At 41.6% G+C, this 19,058-nt stretch overlaps 1 protein-coding gene across 1 annotated transcript in view; it reads left to right on the forward strand.

Annotated features, from left to right (window-relative positions):
• The window catches only part of LOC132266095 (protein sax-3-like), a 51,542-nt gene that overhangs the window by 10,997 nt on the left and 21,487 nt on the right, over positions 1-19,058 (forward strand). The window contains exons 2-3 of the mRNA XM_059766933.1: positions 8,082-8,268; positions 16,431-16,534. Of these exons, the coding sequence (XP_059622916.1) occupies positions 8,082-8,268; positions 16,431-16,534 (291 nt within the window). The remainder of the gene's footprint in view (positions 1-8,081; positions 8,269-16,430; positions 16,535-19,058) is intronic.

Raw genomic sequence — 19,058 nt, forward strand, 5'->3', positions numbered from 1 at the left:
CTTTTCTGGGTAATTTTTTATTCATTATAATCTCAAACATAACATTAAGAGATTCCAAAGAATTGTTTAGGACTTCTTAAGGAGAAAACTTGGAATTTTTTTTTATATTTCATCGATGGGTGAGTCGGAAACTATAAAAAATCAATTTTTTACAAATTTACGTCTTATGTTTTTTTTATAGCTCTTTATCTGTTTTACTACTGAAAAAACTGTTGAGATTTATATTTTAGTCAAAAATTCGAATAAATATTATTAAAAAAACTGAACAATTGACAAAATAATTATTTAGAATAAACGGATTAGAAGGCGTTTGAAAGGATTTCTCAAAATTCGTTACAATTTTAGCTTAACGACTTCAAACGTCTGAAAGTGAAACCCATTTTGGCGGTTATATTCAAGGTTAGTTCAATGGATATAATTAATAAATTCAATTAAGAACTCCCCTTTGAGTTTTACACTCATTTTTCAGTCGCTGAATTCTCTAAACCTTGAAATTCTTCACAATATGAGAATCTAAATCGCTTGCGACAAGCGCGCAAGAAGTGTCAGGAATTCTGTGAAGGTTTGCAGAGCGCCTGTGGATGAGGAATCGAAACGCCATCAATGGCAAGTGCTCTTGGGCGTCCTTAAGGAACATGGGCATGTTTTCCCATTTCAATTTCCGCTCCCTCACCCTTTCTGGGCGACGAGAGAATCGTCAAAAATCTCAAGACGCCCGGGTAATGTTTGTGGAGCGGTGCAGCCACTTGAGACTTGCATGTGAGCTCTCGATGTTGAGGAAAAGTTGTCGAGAGCGTCCGTTGTGGCTGGCACTCTGAGGGCCATCGAGGATACCACAGTGGCGAGAGGGGGTGAGGGAGATGGGAAAAATCAAATATTCATTCCCAATTTTGAAGGGTGCGCGCGCTCGTTTTAAGGAAATGAATCGTCACCACAATTCGGGATTTATTATTTGCTGAGACAGAGAGAAATATCTCGCAACAGCTGAAGCCACTTCTGGGATTTGCTCCTGAGACATTTCGGGTGGTTTTTCAGGCACCCCAGAGAAGTGCAGCGTCTGGAGATTTTCCTCTCGGCCAGGCATGGAAACTATTGGCTGTGATAAGCACATAAAAGACAGTGCCAACAAATAAATTAGAGTCTTTGTCCTCCTTCTGGGCCACTGATTTCCTTCGTCTTCTGGGGAGACACTGGGAAATTCTGCCCTGTCGATCGGAATGGTAATTTTTTTTTTCTTGTGCGACCCAAGAATTGGGATGTGGAAGAATGAAGGGAATCTGAGAGAGGACAAAAGCCCGTGACAGCTGGCAAAATTGAGAGTGCACAGTTGAGTCGGACACAATTTCAATGGAATCCATGCGGCGGAGGGCAAAAAAAGCGAAGGGATATTTCGCATTGTCCACACAATGATATACCTCAATTTACAATATTATGAAATTTCACAATTGGCCTGAGATTCCTCCTCAACTCCTGCACGCAGGGGTGGATTGGGCTCTGCCTTCGAGGAGGTTCATCAATGGCAGGCAATTTATATCCAGGAAACAATGGAAGGATACACTATTATTCCTTCGCTCAGCAAAAACTGACACAATAAAATGTCCGCTGAAGGGAAAAAAAAGAGCCCAACAAAGGCATTACAGAATGTTTTTACACATATTTCTTCATATTCCCATTAGCTGATCCCGAACACAAAGTATGTATGTATAATATATATAAATCCGCTTTTGAAAATGAGCGAAGAAGTCATTGAGAATTTTCATCACCATGCATGAAGAGTCTTAAGATCATAAAGAAGATTTATATTCCACTCACTCTGCGCATCTCAAGAGGGAAATTCTCCACGCTTCTGGTGATCTCTTGAGTGGATTTCAATTCCTAAGTCGCTGTAATCCTCCTCATTTGGTGTGTTAGATCGCATAAGATGCTGCGATCTGCGCAGGGTTAATTGATTTATTCAATTAGACCGGTGAATGGAAGACAATTAAATGCGAAGCATCTGCTGCAGTCTGTCAAATGACTTCTCTCCGCATTAGCATTTTAATAGGAAGCCCAGACGATGGCGGCATTCCCGAAGATGGTGGTCTAGACTTGTGAGAAGTATGCGCAGATTTTGATGAAATTTTACTCAATTTGCTGCAACATGGGCGAAAGCAGAACTAGAACAAGAATATCTGAATTGCCAATTTGAACATCAACGACTCTCTGACGACTCCGTAAAGGAGTCAAACGACAACGAAAACCAGAGTCGTCAGCGCAGAAGACAGACAAAGACTTCGGAGTGACTGATTGTGACGACTCTCCGTCGCGACTCAGTTTCGACTCTCATGCGACTCTTTTACGACTCTGCAATATGATGTTAACTAGTGAAATGCGCAAATAATTGCCATCTCGCAAAAATATGTTAGGTTATGTGTAATATGTTAGAAGTTGACGAATTCGTGGCGCTGATCTCAACCTGAAAGAGCTAATATAACTAGTCGCGCGACTGTCGTTTAACTCTCAATTGACTGGTTGTGACGACGAGTGGCTTCGACTAGTCCTAAAATCATAGTCCAAACCATGATCTTAGTTTATTTGTCTTAGACATCCTATCGTGTTGCGAACTGTGAGTAAACTTTCGTTTCCCCGAATACTTTGCCACGTTATTCCTGATTGTTGACCGACAGAAATCGATTAATAGAAGTGAGAGCCTGGAAATTGAGCCCCCACTTAATGGACGACCAAACATATGCGGCTGAGGTTATTGTTTCTGGCCAACAAAGATTCCCATTTCCCCCAAGTTTTCCCTGCTTTCAGCCTCACAATGTCACAGGCCAATTCAATTTAGTGCCAAAGAGAAACTTGATAATTAAAACAGATACACAATTTCGCTGCCATTTCCTGTGGCGCACAGACTTTCAGACGATTGGGGGGAATTTTTTTGGCAAAATGTGACGTTGGCAAATTTGTCTGATTGCCACTAATCGCCCATTGAATTCCAAATCATTAAGCGCGCGCGAGAAAATCTCTGCTCATCTTCTTAATTATTCACCATAAAAAGAAGTTAGATTAAAATCTCATACAAATGCCGAAGGGTTATTCCTTATGGGTTTATTCTTTGCACAAACCAAAAGGAGAAAACCTCTTGCGAGCTCAACATATCTATAAATCTTCGACTGCGGAAAACTGAAAAGAAACAGGAAGTTGAAAGAGGGGAAACCCATTTCGGTTGGAATCTTTTCTTGAAAGTTTTTCTCCACCCCAGAAGTGAGAGAAGCTGAAAAAGAGCGAGTGCCTTGATGAATCTCGTCATTTCTGCACACACGGAGAGCAAAAGTTTCGTCATTATCGTAATCTCAACTGATAAATTAGGGTTTATACAATCCAACGCTCTCTCTCTCTCTCCTTTTACACTCACCCCAAAATCCGAAACCTCTGCATTCACCGTGCAACTTGCTCTTGTATGTGGCAAAAGGGAAAGTTTGCCAGGTGTTAATAAAGCCACCCCAACCATTCCTTGACAAGATACCCCACAATTGTAATTTAGACGCAGATTAGCGAAGTAGTGCGTAATTAAACACATAGAGAACGGGGTGTATTTGAGAATGTCTTCTGTGTCGGATGCCGAGGGAGACTTTCCGTGTGTTCTTGGGATTAAATGGCAAAATTATCCACATGAAGAAGGAGTGTAATTTCTCTCAGCCAAAACTCCATAAAGTACCTCCCCAACAATAGACTCCCTCGCTACTCTTCGCTTTTCCGGGCGCTTTGCCCAAAAACTGACAAAAACTCTCCCTCACTCTCTCTCTCATTCTCTTTCGGTAACAAATTGATTTTTCCACCGCCCAACTTTTTTCAACTTGTCCGGTATAAATTGTGAAATTCAAACATTTGCGCCGCACTCGTTGTGCCTAACTCTAGGGTTAACTAGTCAATATCCATTTGAAGAGCTCCTCCAACCACTCAAATCGATTGCTGGCGAATATTTCATAAGCTTGTTATTTCAATACGACTGACACATATTCAGAGCCTTTTCGCCAAGAGGGTTGAACAACTATTTATTAGAGCCCCTGAGCGGGTTAAATTGCCTGCCTTTCTTCTGATTTTCCGTTCCTCCATGTCTCTGTATTTTTCACACATAAAACTATTGAACTTTCACTCGTTCTTTATGCTCTTGGGGGTGCTTTTAATGAATTTCCACTCTCATATTGACAATATTGCAGTTATCTCATCGTCTTTGCCAGTATGATCCCATCGCTGTTGTGCTTTGGTTGTCCAAATATTCATTGATTTCTTCAATTCCACCACTCTTTCCGCCAATTTTCCCCCGGAAAAAGTAACTGGGAAAGTTCCCCCTATGAAGTGCGTGAGGGTGTGTGTACGGATGATTTTGAGAAACCAGCAATCCATTAAGGTTCCCATTAATTGCTAATTGCTCCACGCTCCCTCTGTTTCCCCGCAGGCCAACTTCCTGCAATATCATCTCGGAGGCCCACCTCTAATCTCAAGTTGGTGGAACTCTATCCCGAGTGTTTATTCAGTGCCGGATGCTGGCAGCCAAATGCCAAAGATTATTCTCCCATTTATTCGCCAAAAGGGTGGCGGTGAATTGGCCCAAGAAAGGCGGAATGTTTAATGTTTATTTAGGTCATGGCGCGCGTCAATTTGATTCTCGCAGTGAAATTACATGTATACTCACTAATCAGGAGTGCTTTGGGGAAATATAAAAATTTTTTTTTTAATTAGAAGGCACATTTCCCAGATTTTCCCTTGATATTCCCCCCGCGATGACTTTTGAGGGAAAAATACAAGTCAAAGGGAGACAATTGAATTTAAAATCAATCTTGCAGCGAATGCCAAGAGGAAAATCACAATGTGAAAGGCAAACAGACATTTTCAGCGTCATTGGGCGTCTTCACTTCTTAAATGCCCCACCGTGTCTTCGGGTGAATGTGATTTGCTTTGCAAGATGTTGCTGGATTTCCACGATATAGAGAGACTATGGCATCCCAGAGGGAATGCGGCCATCGTTTCGCTACAAAATGACTCCTTCGCCTCATATGAAATGCCCCGCCGCCACACCTCCTGATTCATCCATTCACCTCGTCAGATATATGACTCTCCATTCGAGGGGAGAAAAGCACACGAGGGAATGGCTCTGCGCCTCCGACAACAGGGTTCAGATTCTCGGGAAGATTGTGAAAGATTCACGAAAGTTCCGTATAGACTGGCTCTTCGACCCGGATGGAAAAGACTTCTCAACTATCCACGTCAGTGTGGTATGTTGTAATATTCACACAGATTGCCTCAAAATTTCCCTGAAACTTTCCATCTGCGAAGCCTCTTCGATGGCAATATGTGAAAGCAAGTCGAATGTTGCTGGCGAGGGTTCGATTTATTGAAATTTCCAATTTCTCCCTGTGTTTTCCCGACGCCCAACCCCACATTTTCCACCCAGAATGGCCTCTTCGTGGGAGAATCTAATAACCGGCTGAAGGAGGGAAAAAAGGCAGAAATTGGTTGTTCTCGTGTGGCTCCTCTCGTGTGTGTTATTCCACGGATTTCAGCCACACTAATAACAATGATTACGCGTATTTTTCTCACCAACGGGATGCAAATTCCTCCCACGAGTTTTCCTCACCCACAAAACGAAAAAAACAGCATATTCACTAGCTATCTTCACAGCCTCAAGTTTCATCTTGTTTCGCAACTTTTTTTTTCTACTCCTCCTTTGGCGAATGGGGAGAAAAGTCTCGTCAATAAGTCGCCCTTAATTAAGTGGAGCCAAAGAGCTCTTCGCACGCCCGAAAGCCGATGATGGTGATTAAATAATTAAATATTAACACATACTCGACCGTTCATAAAAAATAAATTAGAAATTCTGAGAAGGCGGGATAATTGTGTGGTGATATGATAATGCTTCGGGGTCGTGTGAGGAGCTCATTTTTTCCCTGGCGAAAAATCCGACATGCAATAAATCGCCACGGAAATTAACGTGTCTCATTAAGTGCGTCAACTAATGATGCAATTAAGGCAATCCTGGGACGAACTGTATGGCTTTCTTTCCTCCCTGTGAGTCGAATAGAAAACTCTCGGCACGTCTTCGCAAATGATGCTTTTGGCGCAATTTTCTCGCACTTGTAATTATGTCAATTTAATATTTTACTTCTGTGCAATTTTCACACAACGCACACACGTGGAATTCAAAAGAGAGGCTGACAAGTAATTCTTTGAGAAACTACATCACTTGATCATCCACTGAATTTCTTCAATGGACTTAAGTGGTAATTTTCCATCATGACTGTTTTTACTGCGATAAATTGTGAGAAAGTGACAAACGTAATTTTTTAGTGACACTTTGATTCGCAAACAGTAAATTTAATTGATAAATTTGCAAAATGCCAGTTAAATTACGGCTTCTTTCATCGACACTTCAGCTGACGATCAGCAATTCGAGTTAAGACAAGAATTGAGAAATCAATTCTCATCAAAACTACTTTAGATTTGATTGCGAAACTCTGCGCTATTCAAAATCAATGGCGCTTGTAATCCCTCCATTTGGCAGCCCTCGTCCGCTTCTGGGGGCGAATGCGCCGTTTGGAAAATTAGGATGTTCCTCGACACTGGGATGCAGAAGGTACATCCTCGCCCATTCATGGCATCAGCCATATATATTTATGATATGGTGGAGCTCGGCAGCTCTAGGGGAAAATTTCCACATTATGGGGTGCAATAAAATGGGGGAAGATTGTCATTTTAGAATAATTCTGTCGACGATGCTTGGTGCGGAGAAAATGATAACAGTAATAGTGGTGGCATTTTCGGGCATGCCATTTTGCCTTCTAACGATTGCACGGAGACGAAAGATAAGCCATGTAAAATGAGTGATTTTCCTTTTCCACCCCAAAACCCCGGGCGAATTCTTGCCGCTGGAACTCTCGTGGCTTTTGGCATTTTCTCTCCCATTTAAAATTCACAATAGCGAAGGATTTCCTGTCACTTTTCTTTCTCATCTTATCTCATGCCAGAATCCAAATCTTTCTCTCCCCTTTTTTGCATTCATCGGGGTTGAAATTAACATGCGACACACCCCTGAGTGCGCCCCTGAGACTCTGTGGCCCAAAATCCAGATTCATTCGATTGTCTTCCGTGTCTCAGGGCATCACAAATGCATTTGAGGATTGATTTAATAATGCGCCCCAGCAAAGAGATGTGAATTACTTTTGTGTGTTCCCTCCATTGGAAGGATGATTGAATTGAAATGTATGAAGCCATTAAAGATAATTTGATCTTCCATCTAATTTGGCCAAAACTACAGCGCAATTCCACGAGGGAAAAATTGTATAGTTTATCTTCCTTCTTCGAGTTTGCTAAAATAATAGTTTCGATGAAAGGCGAAATGGCTGTTCCGGAGGGGCGAATTTCAAACGATCTTTCAATTCCCTCTGACGGGCGAATAGCGTTGAAAATTTCATTATGGTTGTTCGATGAAATAGGGGTGTGAGAATTGCGTCTGATACACAAGAGCACAAAGAAGTTGAGTCGTTGGGATTTGGCGGAAGGGTTGGCAAAAAGCCATTTTCAGACGATAATTTCCAAAAATAGAGATTTCTCTGCAGTTTTATAGTAACATTTCCATATCTAACTAATGACACTTCGTCATCACAGCCATTTAAGATGTTCTTCTTTCTTAACTCGCGACCCTTTGGCTCACATCTCACGTCTCACTATTGAACATTTTGAGCCATCGCGCTTTCAACTCTTTAGACATCCACACGTCAATACATTTTTGGGAGTTGAAACGAGCATTTTCGTCGGGCCCTCCAAACAGTCTGAAAAGACATGATTTTTCCCTTTTCTCTCGCGACAGCTGAACAATTTCTCTTCGGGAAATTTTTCACTCTTCCTCTAAAATTAACTCACTGGGAGGACAGCCATTCCAGTGCGGCTGTGTGACGGAAATAAATCCTCTCAATCGTGGTGGGAATTGTTGTTTATTTTTCGGAGGAATGAAAACGACCTGAAATGTCAATCAAGTCGGGGGTTCAATTGGTATCTTGCAATTTCCGCCCTCTTGACTGTGTGTGCTTCTCTCTTTGCAGCTCAACAGCGCCCTCGCATCTTGGAGCACCCAGCTGACGCCGTGGCGGCTCGCGAGGAGCCCCTCACGCTCAACTGCAAGGCGGCAGGGAGGCCCACACCTGAGATAACGTGGTTTCACAACGGGACACCGCTGGTGCCGTCGGAGAGAAGGGTCGTCCTGCCGGAGGGATCCCTCTTCTTCCTCAGGTGAGTGAGCCTTGGCGATTAATCACGTGATTCCCGAGGAAGACCTCTTATTGGTATATGAACAGAAGCCCCAGGGAGAGATTAACAGCTGAAGTGGGGGATTTAATTTTGACTGATTTATTTCAAGTACTGGACGCAATAAGCGCTCTGACAAATATGTACTTTTCTCAATGCTCACTAAAGTGTGGGAAAATGCGACAAAGTTCTAGCTAAATCGGTGAAGCGATTCTCGAGAAATCTCCACCTATGCAAGCAGTGTGTCTGTTTCCTCTGCACAATCTACGTTGAGAAGCGATTGAATGATCATGTCGTGGCATTTTCCGGTACAAGGAAATGACTCCTGTCCAGATGTGGGGGAGGATTGGTTGGCAGACAAAAAGAGCCCAAGACTAATGGCACTTCCGCCTCACTTTCCGAGATGTTTAATGTGACCGACAATGGAGACATTCTCCGAGGAGGAATTCACCTCCACGCTCCTCATTACGGTCCATCCAGAGGAGGGGGCGGCTGGGGGAACCCCTCCCGTTCACACACTTAATCTCTGGGCCATAATGAAGAAAGCCACAGAGGCAATAAACGTGAATTGCTCGATACTTTCGCCAGGGAGTCATGGAAGCCCCACCCGAATTTGGCCTGAGATACAAACAAGCACGATATCGGTGATTTATGATAAGGAGGAGAATATTTTATTCCGCAGTACTGTAAATTGCAACATTATCTCACTCGGGTACGTTTTCGGATCTTATGTGCTATGCAATGGGGTGAGTTTTAGGGGGGTTTGTGCTGAACAAAGTGAGAGCAAATATATGGTGTAAATTCTATGGAATTTCCCTGGGATATGCTACAAAAATGCTTTGTGTGTGCTTTTTGGAAAGACAAATAGGAAACCATCAGTGAAGGAATTCAATGAAAATGATACATGTCATTGGGATGATAATATAATTAATTTCATTCAGTCATGAATAAATTAGTGTTCTCTCGCAGAAAATACAAAACTTTGCGTCTCTGCATGGAAATCTCCTCGGCAAATTGAACTTTCCTGAGTGTGTGAGTGTGTGTGTGTGTGCGAGAGGGAAAGGGTGGGAAAGTTTCCTCGGAAACTTGCGAAGTTTAGACAAATTTTCCAACAGTATCTGCAAAGTGACTAATAATCGTCACTCGCGTGGAATTCAATGTGATAAAGCTTCACTACCTTGCAGCCATTTGCAGGAATTTCTCACATTTTTCACCCCCAAAGCTTTTTCCCTTCAACTTGAGCTATTCAAATGTTTAACTTTTAATCCCTCTGTCTGACCCACAGAGTGAATTTCCCAGGAATTTTTCTTTCACATCGCTTTCTGTGAAAATTAACAGGACGCACTTTAAGTTTTGCGCATTTCTTCAAGATTAATCCATTCATGTTTGATTTTCATTATCTCCACTCGTGAATTGAGTCATTAAAGACACCAAAAGTCTTGTGGTGGCAAAATGAAATTTTCCCACCACAACGGAAAATTACTCTGAAGGAATTAAAATGAGAAAATGTGTTGACCTGAAAATGGAATATTTAATTGTGCACCGGCAGTGGTTTTTTTAGGAGCTTTTCCATCGTGAAAACTTTAATGCAGTGTTGCCGGGCGATTAATGGCTGCACCAGCGAAAATGGGCTATTATTAAGGAAAATGCTAAATAATGTTTGACTAAGTTTTCTCATCACACAAGCAAGGAGAGAGAGAGGGAGTGTAAGAATTTCCCAAACAGCCAAACATGAGCTCGTCTTGTTCGCCTTAAAGTTTAACACGAGCGCGAGTGGTAAAAACTTAAACTCAACAGTTCAATCGTCAGCGTCTGTTTATTTATTATTAAAATACAGCATTTTCCTCACATTTCACGACAATCTCATTTGAATACGGTGTCTCGCAATTAAGCTAAAAATAAATCCTCCCATGCAATGCGAGTTGTGAATTAATTGGAAAGAAATAAACGTGAAACGATATTTATTTCCAGCAATTATCAACGATATCTCGAGAACTTTGGCGGAAGGTTCTTATATTGCGTGAACTTGATTATTGACAGTGAATTTCCACGCGAAGACTCGCAAAAGTGTAATTTTGCAAAAAATAGGGGCACAAAATCATGAAATATATCGTGTTTCACGGAATTGCAACACAGCTTAGTAATTTGCATTTTTAATTCTCGAGCAGTTAATGGCTGATATTGTACGTTAAGCATTTCGATGGTGTATTTAAACTATAAATGGGATTTAAGTCCTTTGACATTCATACGATTTGCAGAAATTCCCTTTGAACTGGACACTCAAACCTCTCAAAATGCCCATAATAATCATTCAGTTATTGATACTAGTGAGTCCAGGAATCTCTGGCACAAAGGCACCATTTAACCAGCTAGCATGCTATTGAATGTTTACCTTCCGTGTTTCAATCCAAAATTATACTCCTGAATATTAAATATCACGAAATGTTAGCGGAAAAGTGCATACAAAGTTGTGATGAACACAAAGGAATTTCTTTTTTGTTTTTACTGGTAGAAATAAATTTAAAAAAAATATAATCCAATTATCGTGAAAGTTCGGCATTTCATTGTTGACTTGAAAAGCTCTCAGAAAAGTATATATTTGTTAGAGCGCTTCATTTTCAAAGTACACGAAAAAGGCAGTTGAAAGTCAGTGACATGTTGCCGAATTAAATTTGGTTGAGAACCAAAAAGGACAAAAAATCACTGGGGCAGAGCGCATCTATCAAGAATTTGTCTTCCTCCATCACTGATTTGGATCCATTCAGAAAAACACATTCACGTCAATATCAGGCCATGTGGGTGGAGAGTGAGGGAGAGAGCATAATAAGAGTGGTTGGCGTTGTGAATCACATTTTGTGTCTTTAACACGCCCGATCGAAGCCAATTTATCACCCACCATCCCTATTTATACATCCAACGCACTCTTCCTCTCGGCCATACATGAAATTGTCATCCGTGGCGCAACTTTTATCACGAGATTATTTATCTCACTTGAGACGTCGTGGCACAACAAATTGCCACAGCCCTCACACACTTTGACAACCGCCGAGCTAATAGGCGGCTTTTAATCAAAATTCAGAGGCACACGCTGTCACACACAAGGGAGAAACTTTAATTTGTTAATTAAGTCAGGAAATCTCGACAGTGACAATCTTTCTTGTGCAAATTCATGCCACTTTCTTTTTCCACGAACAGAACATCGGCTTTCACGTCACATCGTCGGTCTCTGGGGGTCGTTAATTTGATTGAATTTAAATTTTGCACCATCGATAATGAGCTCCAGGGTGAATCCTCAATCGTGATTCTCAGTCACGAGGCCGATTTCCATTCTCTTCCGCCCACAGATAAAGTGAAGTTAATCCTGGTTGGATTTATTTAAAGTATATATATATCTTGAAACTTTGGGGCGGATTTAGTCAAGCGAGACTTTTCCCATTACACATTTGTGGCAATTAGTTACAATACTTCACTTAATCAATGAGACTTGGCAGAGATTTGAAATCTCAAGTTTGTAATGCAAAATGATGTGCTTGATTTCGATGGATTTCCCAGATTCATTGTCAGTCAAAGTCATAATCGAAGGGATAAACAATTATTTCACCTCAGTCAAGTGCCGAATCATGTCACTCATCATTGAGGCTTTGGCGCATTGGAAATTGGCTAATGAAGCTGCCCAATTAAAAGGCAATTTTGTGATATCAATTTGCACAGAATGTGAACAAAAATTGTATACTTTGTGTACAATGTGAATTTTTGGGGGCTCAAATGTGCACATTGAGTGTCCTGAGGTCAGTGTGGGTGGAAATTTGGAGTTGTATTCATTTCGTCATGTGATCAAATTGGATTTTTGTTCACTCAACCCGCGCCATAGATTGTGCAATCTAATTAAATAACATCAATTTGACTTGTATTGTGGAATAAATGGACGTAATTCTGGTTAATCCGAGAGCCATTCTCATGGGAATCATATCAAATTGTGTTAATACCCCAGCAATTATTGATGGGTGGGTTCTTCTCTGCTGAAATTGCACAATTTTCAGTATGAATCAAATCAAATGGGGCTCCTGGCCGAGGGAAATTGAGGGGGGTGGCATTGTCAGACTCTCGCGCAACTCCCATTGGATTTCAATTCAATCAACACCATCCCGTTCAAGTTTGATGTCGCCTCTCTTTTTTCACGTGTACAAGTACTGGGTCAGAAGTCCCATAAAGTGCCCTGGAATGCGCGATGCAGAGAGTGCAAAAGACTCCCCTGGCGGCAAACCTCCAACCCCGCGCCTAGTCTAACATATTCAGCGAATGAGAATCCCATTCATGGCTCATTTATTAAAATTACACTGGTATTACCATAAACATGAACCGCATTTGCATACAAATGTCATGCGGACACAGTCATTCAAATGGCAAAATGACTTTTGTGAGTTGACGGGTGGGAAGAGCGCCTCTGCCGCCCACCCACCGTGCTAAATTGCGAGTGATTTAATGGGGGGAACTGAACTGCCATCCAGGAAGAGTCCTATGAGAATTCCACAGAAACGGGGCAATATAAATATTAGAAGGGGTGAGAGCACATCCGTTGGAAAAGTGGCTTGCGTTTGAATTTGAAATTTCACATATAGTCACGTTTTTATAAATTGAACTAATACTTGGAAAATCCACAACTAATTATTTCCTGTATTTCCATCAATAAGCGCTCTGACAAACCCATATTCCCTGAAAAGCTTATCAAGTCAATAGTAATAATCCGAATTTCCCCGAGAAATTCATAAAGCACTTGCGTGTGCAAAATCCTCTCATTCATTCACTCTGGGAACCATAATCACTTCTTTATGCAAAACACTGTGTGCATCTAATGTATGCAACTTTGTGCGTCGTGCATATCACGTTGAATTTAATTAAGAGCTACACTGCAGTGTCTCTCCCAGAAGATCCGTGTGAATCTAGGGACATGGCGCCATTCAACTCCAGGACGATCAATAGTGGAGGCAATCTCGGGGACAAAGTGAAATCTTTTGTCTTATGGCATTTCATGTAAAGCTATTTTTTGGCACGCAACGATAAATTCCCTCCCACTCTGTGCCTCCCTCTTCTTTAGTGTGAAAGTTATCTCCTTTTATCCCTTCTACGTGCCTTCTGGTAAATAATCACCGAAGGATGCTCATTACTTATCCTCTAGCAGCTCCTTTCAAAAACACCATGAAATGCTCGTTGAAGATTGTATCCCCCAACAAATTCTGATACGCCCATCCCACGTCGGAGCATGCGGAGGTGCTTGAGAAATGTGTTGAAGGAATTGAGTCCTTGATATCCTTATAAATTGAGCATGCATGATATCCCCATTCACTATATCGCCCGAGTATCAAGTATTTATCGTGGCGTTACGTCATGTGACGCGATGCTGTGCGGCGCCGATGCTCTCGGAGCTCTTAATGCCATTACGGGAGATAAGGCGGCGGAATGTAGTTCAAGCTTAATGGCCCAATAAAATGTTAAACTTTTCTTACACACAGCTTATTAGTAGTTTCGCTAAAGTTTAATTTTTACCACCGCGCCAACGGCAATGGCAACATTGTGGCTCTAGCTAGAGACGCCTAGAGCCAGCTGGCTGCGGAAAACCTCTTAGTATTTCATTAACTTCGCTCAACCGCCAATCCTCGAAATTATTTCCAACGGCGCTTCCACGTCGCGAGGCTCTACTTAATTGCCCGGGAAGCGCGTCCCTAAAGTCCTGCCAGACGAGTGGATTTACCGCGTCGCCGGGGCAATTTAATTTAGGGACTAAAGGGAATTTATTTAAAGTATATGCGTAATTGATTTAATAAATTCTCACATCTTGACTTATTTAATTTTGCGCCACGAAACTTTTGGGGGCCGAGTGAAATCTTGGGCTCAAGAGGCCACTAAATTTGAATAATTTCAAGAAGCGCGGACGGTTAAATTAACACCTCGGGAAAATTGCATTTTACACAAGCCACAGAAGAAATGAGAGAGATGGTAAGAATGGAAAATATGAATGATAGAGTCGTCATGATGCAAGTTCTTTTCTCAGAATGAGTTGCCAAGCACCTTTTGTCAGAATGGGAAGACAACAAAGGCGCTTTTCATTGATGGTGGAAAAGCAAGGCAGGCGGAAATTTAGTCTGTTCCTGCCGACTCTTGTGCCAATGCACTCTTGTTGCACAACCGGGTGGACTATTGATTTTTTCGAGATGAATTGCCGAGCCTCGTGAATGCTATTTGGTTGCGGAAATAGCAAAAGTCCATTTCGAAGAACTTGTCTGAAGAAAGTTTCGGATGTGGAGATAATTAAAATATGTCCTATATTTCTTGATTCATTTCTCTTTACAAAATTCTTGCCTCTCAGTTTCTGTGGAGTTTGAATTTTTTAATGGATTTTTTTTTCACAGAAACAAAAAAGAAAAGTTCTTCATTAGCATAGAAAAGCATCTTGTTAGCGAAATCAATCTTTAGAATACTTTAAATCCAGCAGACAGGCTGGAACTAGAAAGCGTCGGAGAAGTCACACATGTGTGTGACGAAAGATGAGTATGTGAATAAGAAGCCAGACTGTTGAGACGTAAGCTCAAACTACGTCCTTGGCTGCAATGAAGGCTTCTATTCTCCTCTTATTTCCCTACCTTTTCACAGTGCATCTTTCTTATGACCCACATCGCAGGAATAGTTGACAAACAATGCCAAGAAGTCCCGCAGTATCTCTGGCTCTGCAGATGGCACTCGCTTTGGGGGGTGTGAGCCCACCCACTCAGTCGCATTTGCATGTCTTGTGCGGCACCTTTCACGCGATGGCAAACTTTGCTGTGCGCCCGCACGGAATTCAAACAGGCAATAATAGCGCCGCATTTCAGCTGCGCAATTTGCAGTTGCATATCAAAATGAGCCTACAATCTTCTGTGCGTCTTTTGTCACATGGAAATTTTTCAGGACGCGCAAGGAGTGAGAAATTGCAAGTCGCCACAGTGCCAAAAATACGGGACAAAGTTTCATGAGCCTGAGTCTGTGCGCGACAAGAAACATTCGCCCAGGCTAAACTTTACAATTAAATTTATTTCCGTGCAGAGACAGCACAAGAATTACCAATGCAGAAACTTTTAATGTCACCCCCCGAACGACTAGCGTGCCTGTGTACAGGCTGCATTAATAGTAGCGCCACGTTTTTGTAGGTGGAGAGAGCTTTTTTGCCGCCATTTGAGCTTTCCTGTCTCCACACTTTTAGGGAGATGCACCTAACGCCGCATTGTTGACTTTTTATGCATGGAAATGTTGCATTTTTTCCCCCCATTTTAGCTCTGTTCTTCATACGGGAAAGCTCTTCCCGCATGTGAATTGAGGATATAGTTTTGGGGGTGTGATACTCAAAGGTTCCTCTTTATAGCGATGTGAAATCATGCCAAATCCCCTTCGGAACGACCCCATGCAATCTGGTGTGGAATCACTCAGGAATAATGGCGAGTGCGATAACTTTTCGTCGTGAGATCCGTGGGGAAGCTTCACCTTTTCCTCTTCGCTTAAATAGGGATGGATTTCTCTGTGGAATTCCTGCTATCGCCGACGCAAGGGTAGATAAATGACAATATTTATTCTTCTGCATCCTCGAGACATCCCCACAGGATTCTTTTCCATTTCATTTACCCTCAAAATTCAAAGTCGCGCGAGGGAAGTTCATCAGCATCCCTTGCATGGCAATAACCTCTCACGCTCTCTCTCTCCATGTATTGTTTGTCAGTCACCATTGGGACTTCCAAAATGCAAGCACGTTGATCTCATCCAGTGGATGTTACACTCTAAAAATATCGAAGCGCTCTGCACTAAAAATGATACAAATGCGGTAAATAAACATGAGAAGGTGCTGAAAGGCAGATGTGCGATTTGTTGAAACTTCCAGTATGAGAGCAATAAAGTTTCGCCCTATCAAGTTTTCTGACTAGCGTAAACAATTCTCCCACTTTATTGATTTACTCTAGGAATTGTCATGAATTCCCTGATAAGTGGCAATGTTGGGGAATTTTCGCTGAGAAAGATGCCATTTATCGCTACACTTGACTAAGCTGGAAAAGCCTCCCGAAAACTGTAACACGGAGCGTCATAGTAAATCCACCTCTCTCTCTCTCTCTCTCTCTCTATTTCAGAGTAATGCAGAATAAGCGAGATCATGATGCTGGGACGTACTTTTGTGTTGCCGAGAGTTCAGCCGGAAAGGCAGTTTCCAGAAATGCAACACTGCAAATTGCAAGTAAGTATTTTGAAACTTGTGGTGTTTTATGCCTTTTTGTTATAAATTGTCCTATGAAAATCCATAAGAATTCCAAAAGACTGTCTAATATTGTCATACGACAGAAGATTGATCTATTTTTCAGCATACATTTAAAGATATTCATTCCCATTGACAATCATGAGAATATTCAGAAAACATCTTATAAGACATTTCCTTGGAACATTCCCGAAAATCCTATATCGTTCTATACGAATGTCCACAGACATGTCTTAAATTAAATTACAACTCCGAAACTAGTGATTTCAAGATAAAAATGAGTAAATTAGGTTGTGAATTGCATGTAAATCTCTATGGCTATAATCAAATTCGAATATCATGTACACCGCAACTCTGCATTGTCTCGCCCTTGCTTTGAGCGACCCTCCTCGTCGTGTGGTTCATGCAATCGAGGGTGAGAGAGAGCAGATCGGCAATTACCATAACACAGAGGAGGAAACCTTTCGTCATGCTGCGGACTAATGAACACAAAAGCATTGAAGAATCCTTCAACAGTGTCACAGTGAGACGTTCGTCGGAACAGAGAGGAATGGAGGTTAAATAGCCAAAATAATGCACTTTGCTGGATCATTTTGTTGATTGCAAGACTAGCGCAATTCCAGTTTTCATCCCATTAAATTCAGTCTATTTCACACAATGAAATCTTGCTGAAAATTCAGCATTATTGCGGCGAAAGTAAATGGATATATATGCTTCGGTCAGAGGCTTTTTATATCTAATATTAACAATAGCAAGAACAGAAAACATCCAAAGCGTTAGTTTTTCCTCAAACCACTCACATAAATGAGACTTTTTCCGGTTCATTCCTTTTTCGGGGTGAATTTTTTTCCTTCTTTCAATTATATTTCATCTTTTTAATGCATTTTTCTGCTCTTTTCCTCCCAAAAAGTGTCTCACCCAAAAGTTCAACTCCTAATTTGTATTCCGCTCTTGCAATCGATGGTGGCATCAGAAGAAGTAGACAAAACGAAGCAATTCTTTATGGTATTCGTGAGTGTGGAACATTTTGTGATAAAGGACGCCTCTCTTCCGTGGCTGCACAAGAAGACTTGTGACACTTTTTATATTTAAAACTTATGACAATCATAAATTTTATTTATTTACTTATTCCGCACAGGATTTTTGCGCTCGTATCGCCAGGCGCAAAAAACATCCCACGCAAGACGGGAAAGTTGGCACATTCATAGTGAATTTGTGGGCGGGTGGAAAAGACGTCCTTTTCATCTGCACACACACACACAACTCAATTAAATAAAGTAAATTTGAGTAAGAGAAAGGAGCGCAGAGAGGAAAATATTATTTTTAGAGCAAAAAAAACTGCGAGAAGTAATTCTTTCTAGAACTCGAACGAGTTTCTCTGACTTTTTCTCATGAATATTTCACGACTTTTGAGAATTTTCTTCTCACTCTTCATCTAATTTGATGTCTGAGATTTTTGAGTTTCTGACACAGATTGGATGTGTCAATTCCTGGCCAAGGGAGTGATAATATGCCTTCAATTTGTACACCACTTGTACAGATTTTGAGAAGAGTCTTTAGACACTCCTGAACTCCTTTTAAGACATTTTCCATCGCTTTATCGATTCCTTCAACTGTTTTGCACACTCATTTCTTATTTATCACCTATTGTCTTAATATCTACCCCTTGTTTCTGGCCTAATAGTTCACTGACCTCCGCCTTGTGTCTCTTTTTCCCACGAGGATTTGACAGCTAATCCTGGTGGACGGAGAGAAATGGGAGTGTCCGCTGGAGTGCAAGTGAAGACGGCAAAGAGTGACTTGTGCAGCTCTTTTCGTGGCGCAATGAGATATAAAGAATCCCACGGAGACCACAATTGGCGGATAGATTTGTGCATCGAGATGAACTTTCTGCTCCTCGGAAAGTTTCTCCAGAGACTCAGATAGAGAGGGAGAGAGAGAGAGAGAACCTGGACGTGGGCTGACAAGTCATTGCGGTTGCCACTGGAGAGTTGCACGAAGTCCACTCTTTTGCCAGCAAAGTTCATGGTGGAAAAGTTTCTCTCACCATCTTTTACTTTTGTGGTCTCGCAAACGCATAGAGACAGAGTCAAGTTGAGCATTCACTTAGATAGCCATGGCGAAACACAATGTGAAATTGCCATTGTCGCTATATAGCATGCGATCCTTATCCATTATCTATGACGATGTCCTGGTGCAACTCTCCCACCTCTGGCCATGTTCCATTTATTCATGGTTTATTTTCTTAACTGCCGAGGACACTTTGATATCTTCCGGTGCAAAGAGCACAGATTCTCTCGTTGCCTTCTGCTGCATTTATCACGCTGACACTCTATGACAGTTGCACATTTCACCCAATTGGACTCACACTCTGTGGCTCCGAAGCCAGACTGGTTGGAAAAAAAAATTTAATTAGATTTCCCATTGAGCACAAATTCCATCTCTTCCGGGTCGCTCATTTTTTGCTGCCCTTTGCAAAAATTCACCACAAGAGCTCAATTAATGA

Source organism: Phlebotomus argentipes, unplaced genomic scaffold (assembly GCF_947086385.1).
Source record: "Phlebotomus argentipes unplaced genomic scaffold, Phlebotomus argentipes genome assembly contig_5, whole genome shotgun sequence".
Lineage (NCBI taxonomy): Eukaryota > Metazoa > Arthropoda > Insecta > Diptera > Psychodidae > Phlebotomus > Phlebotomus argentipes.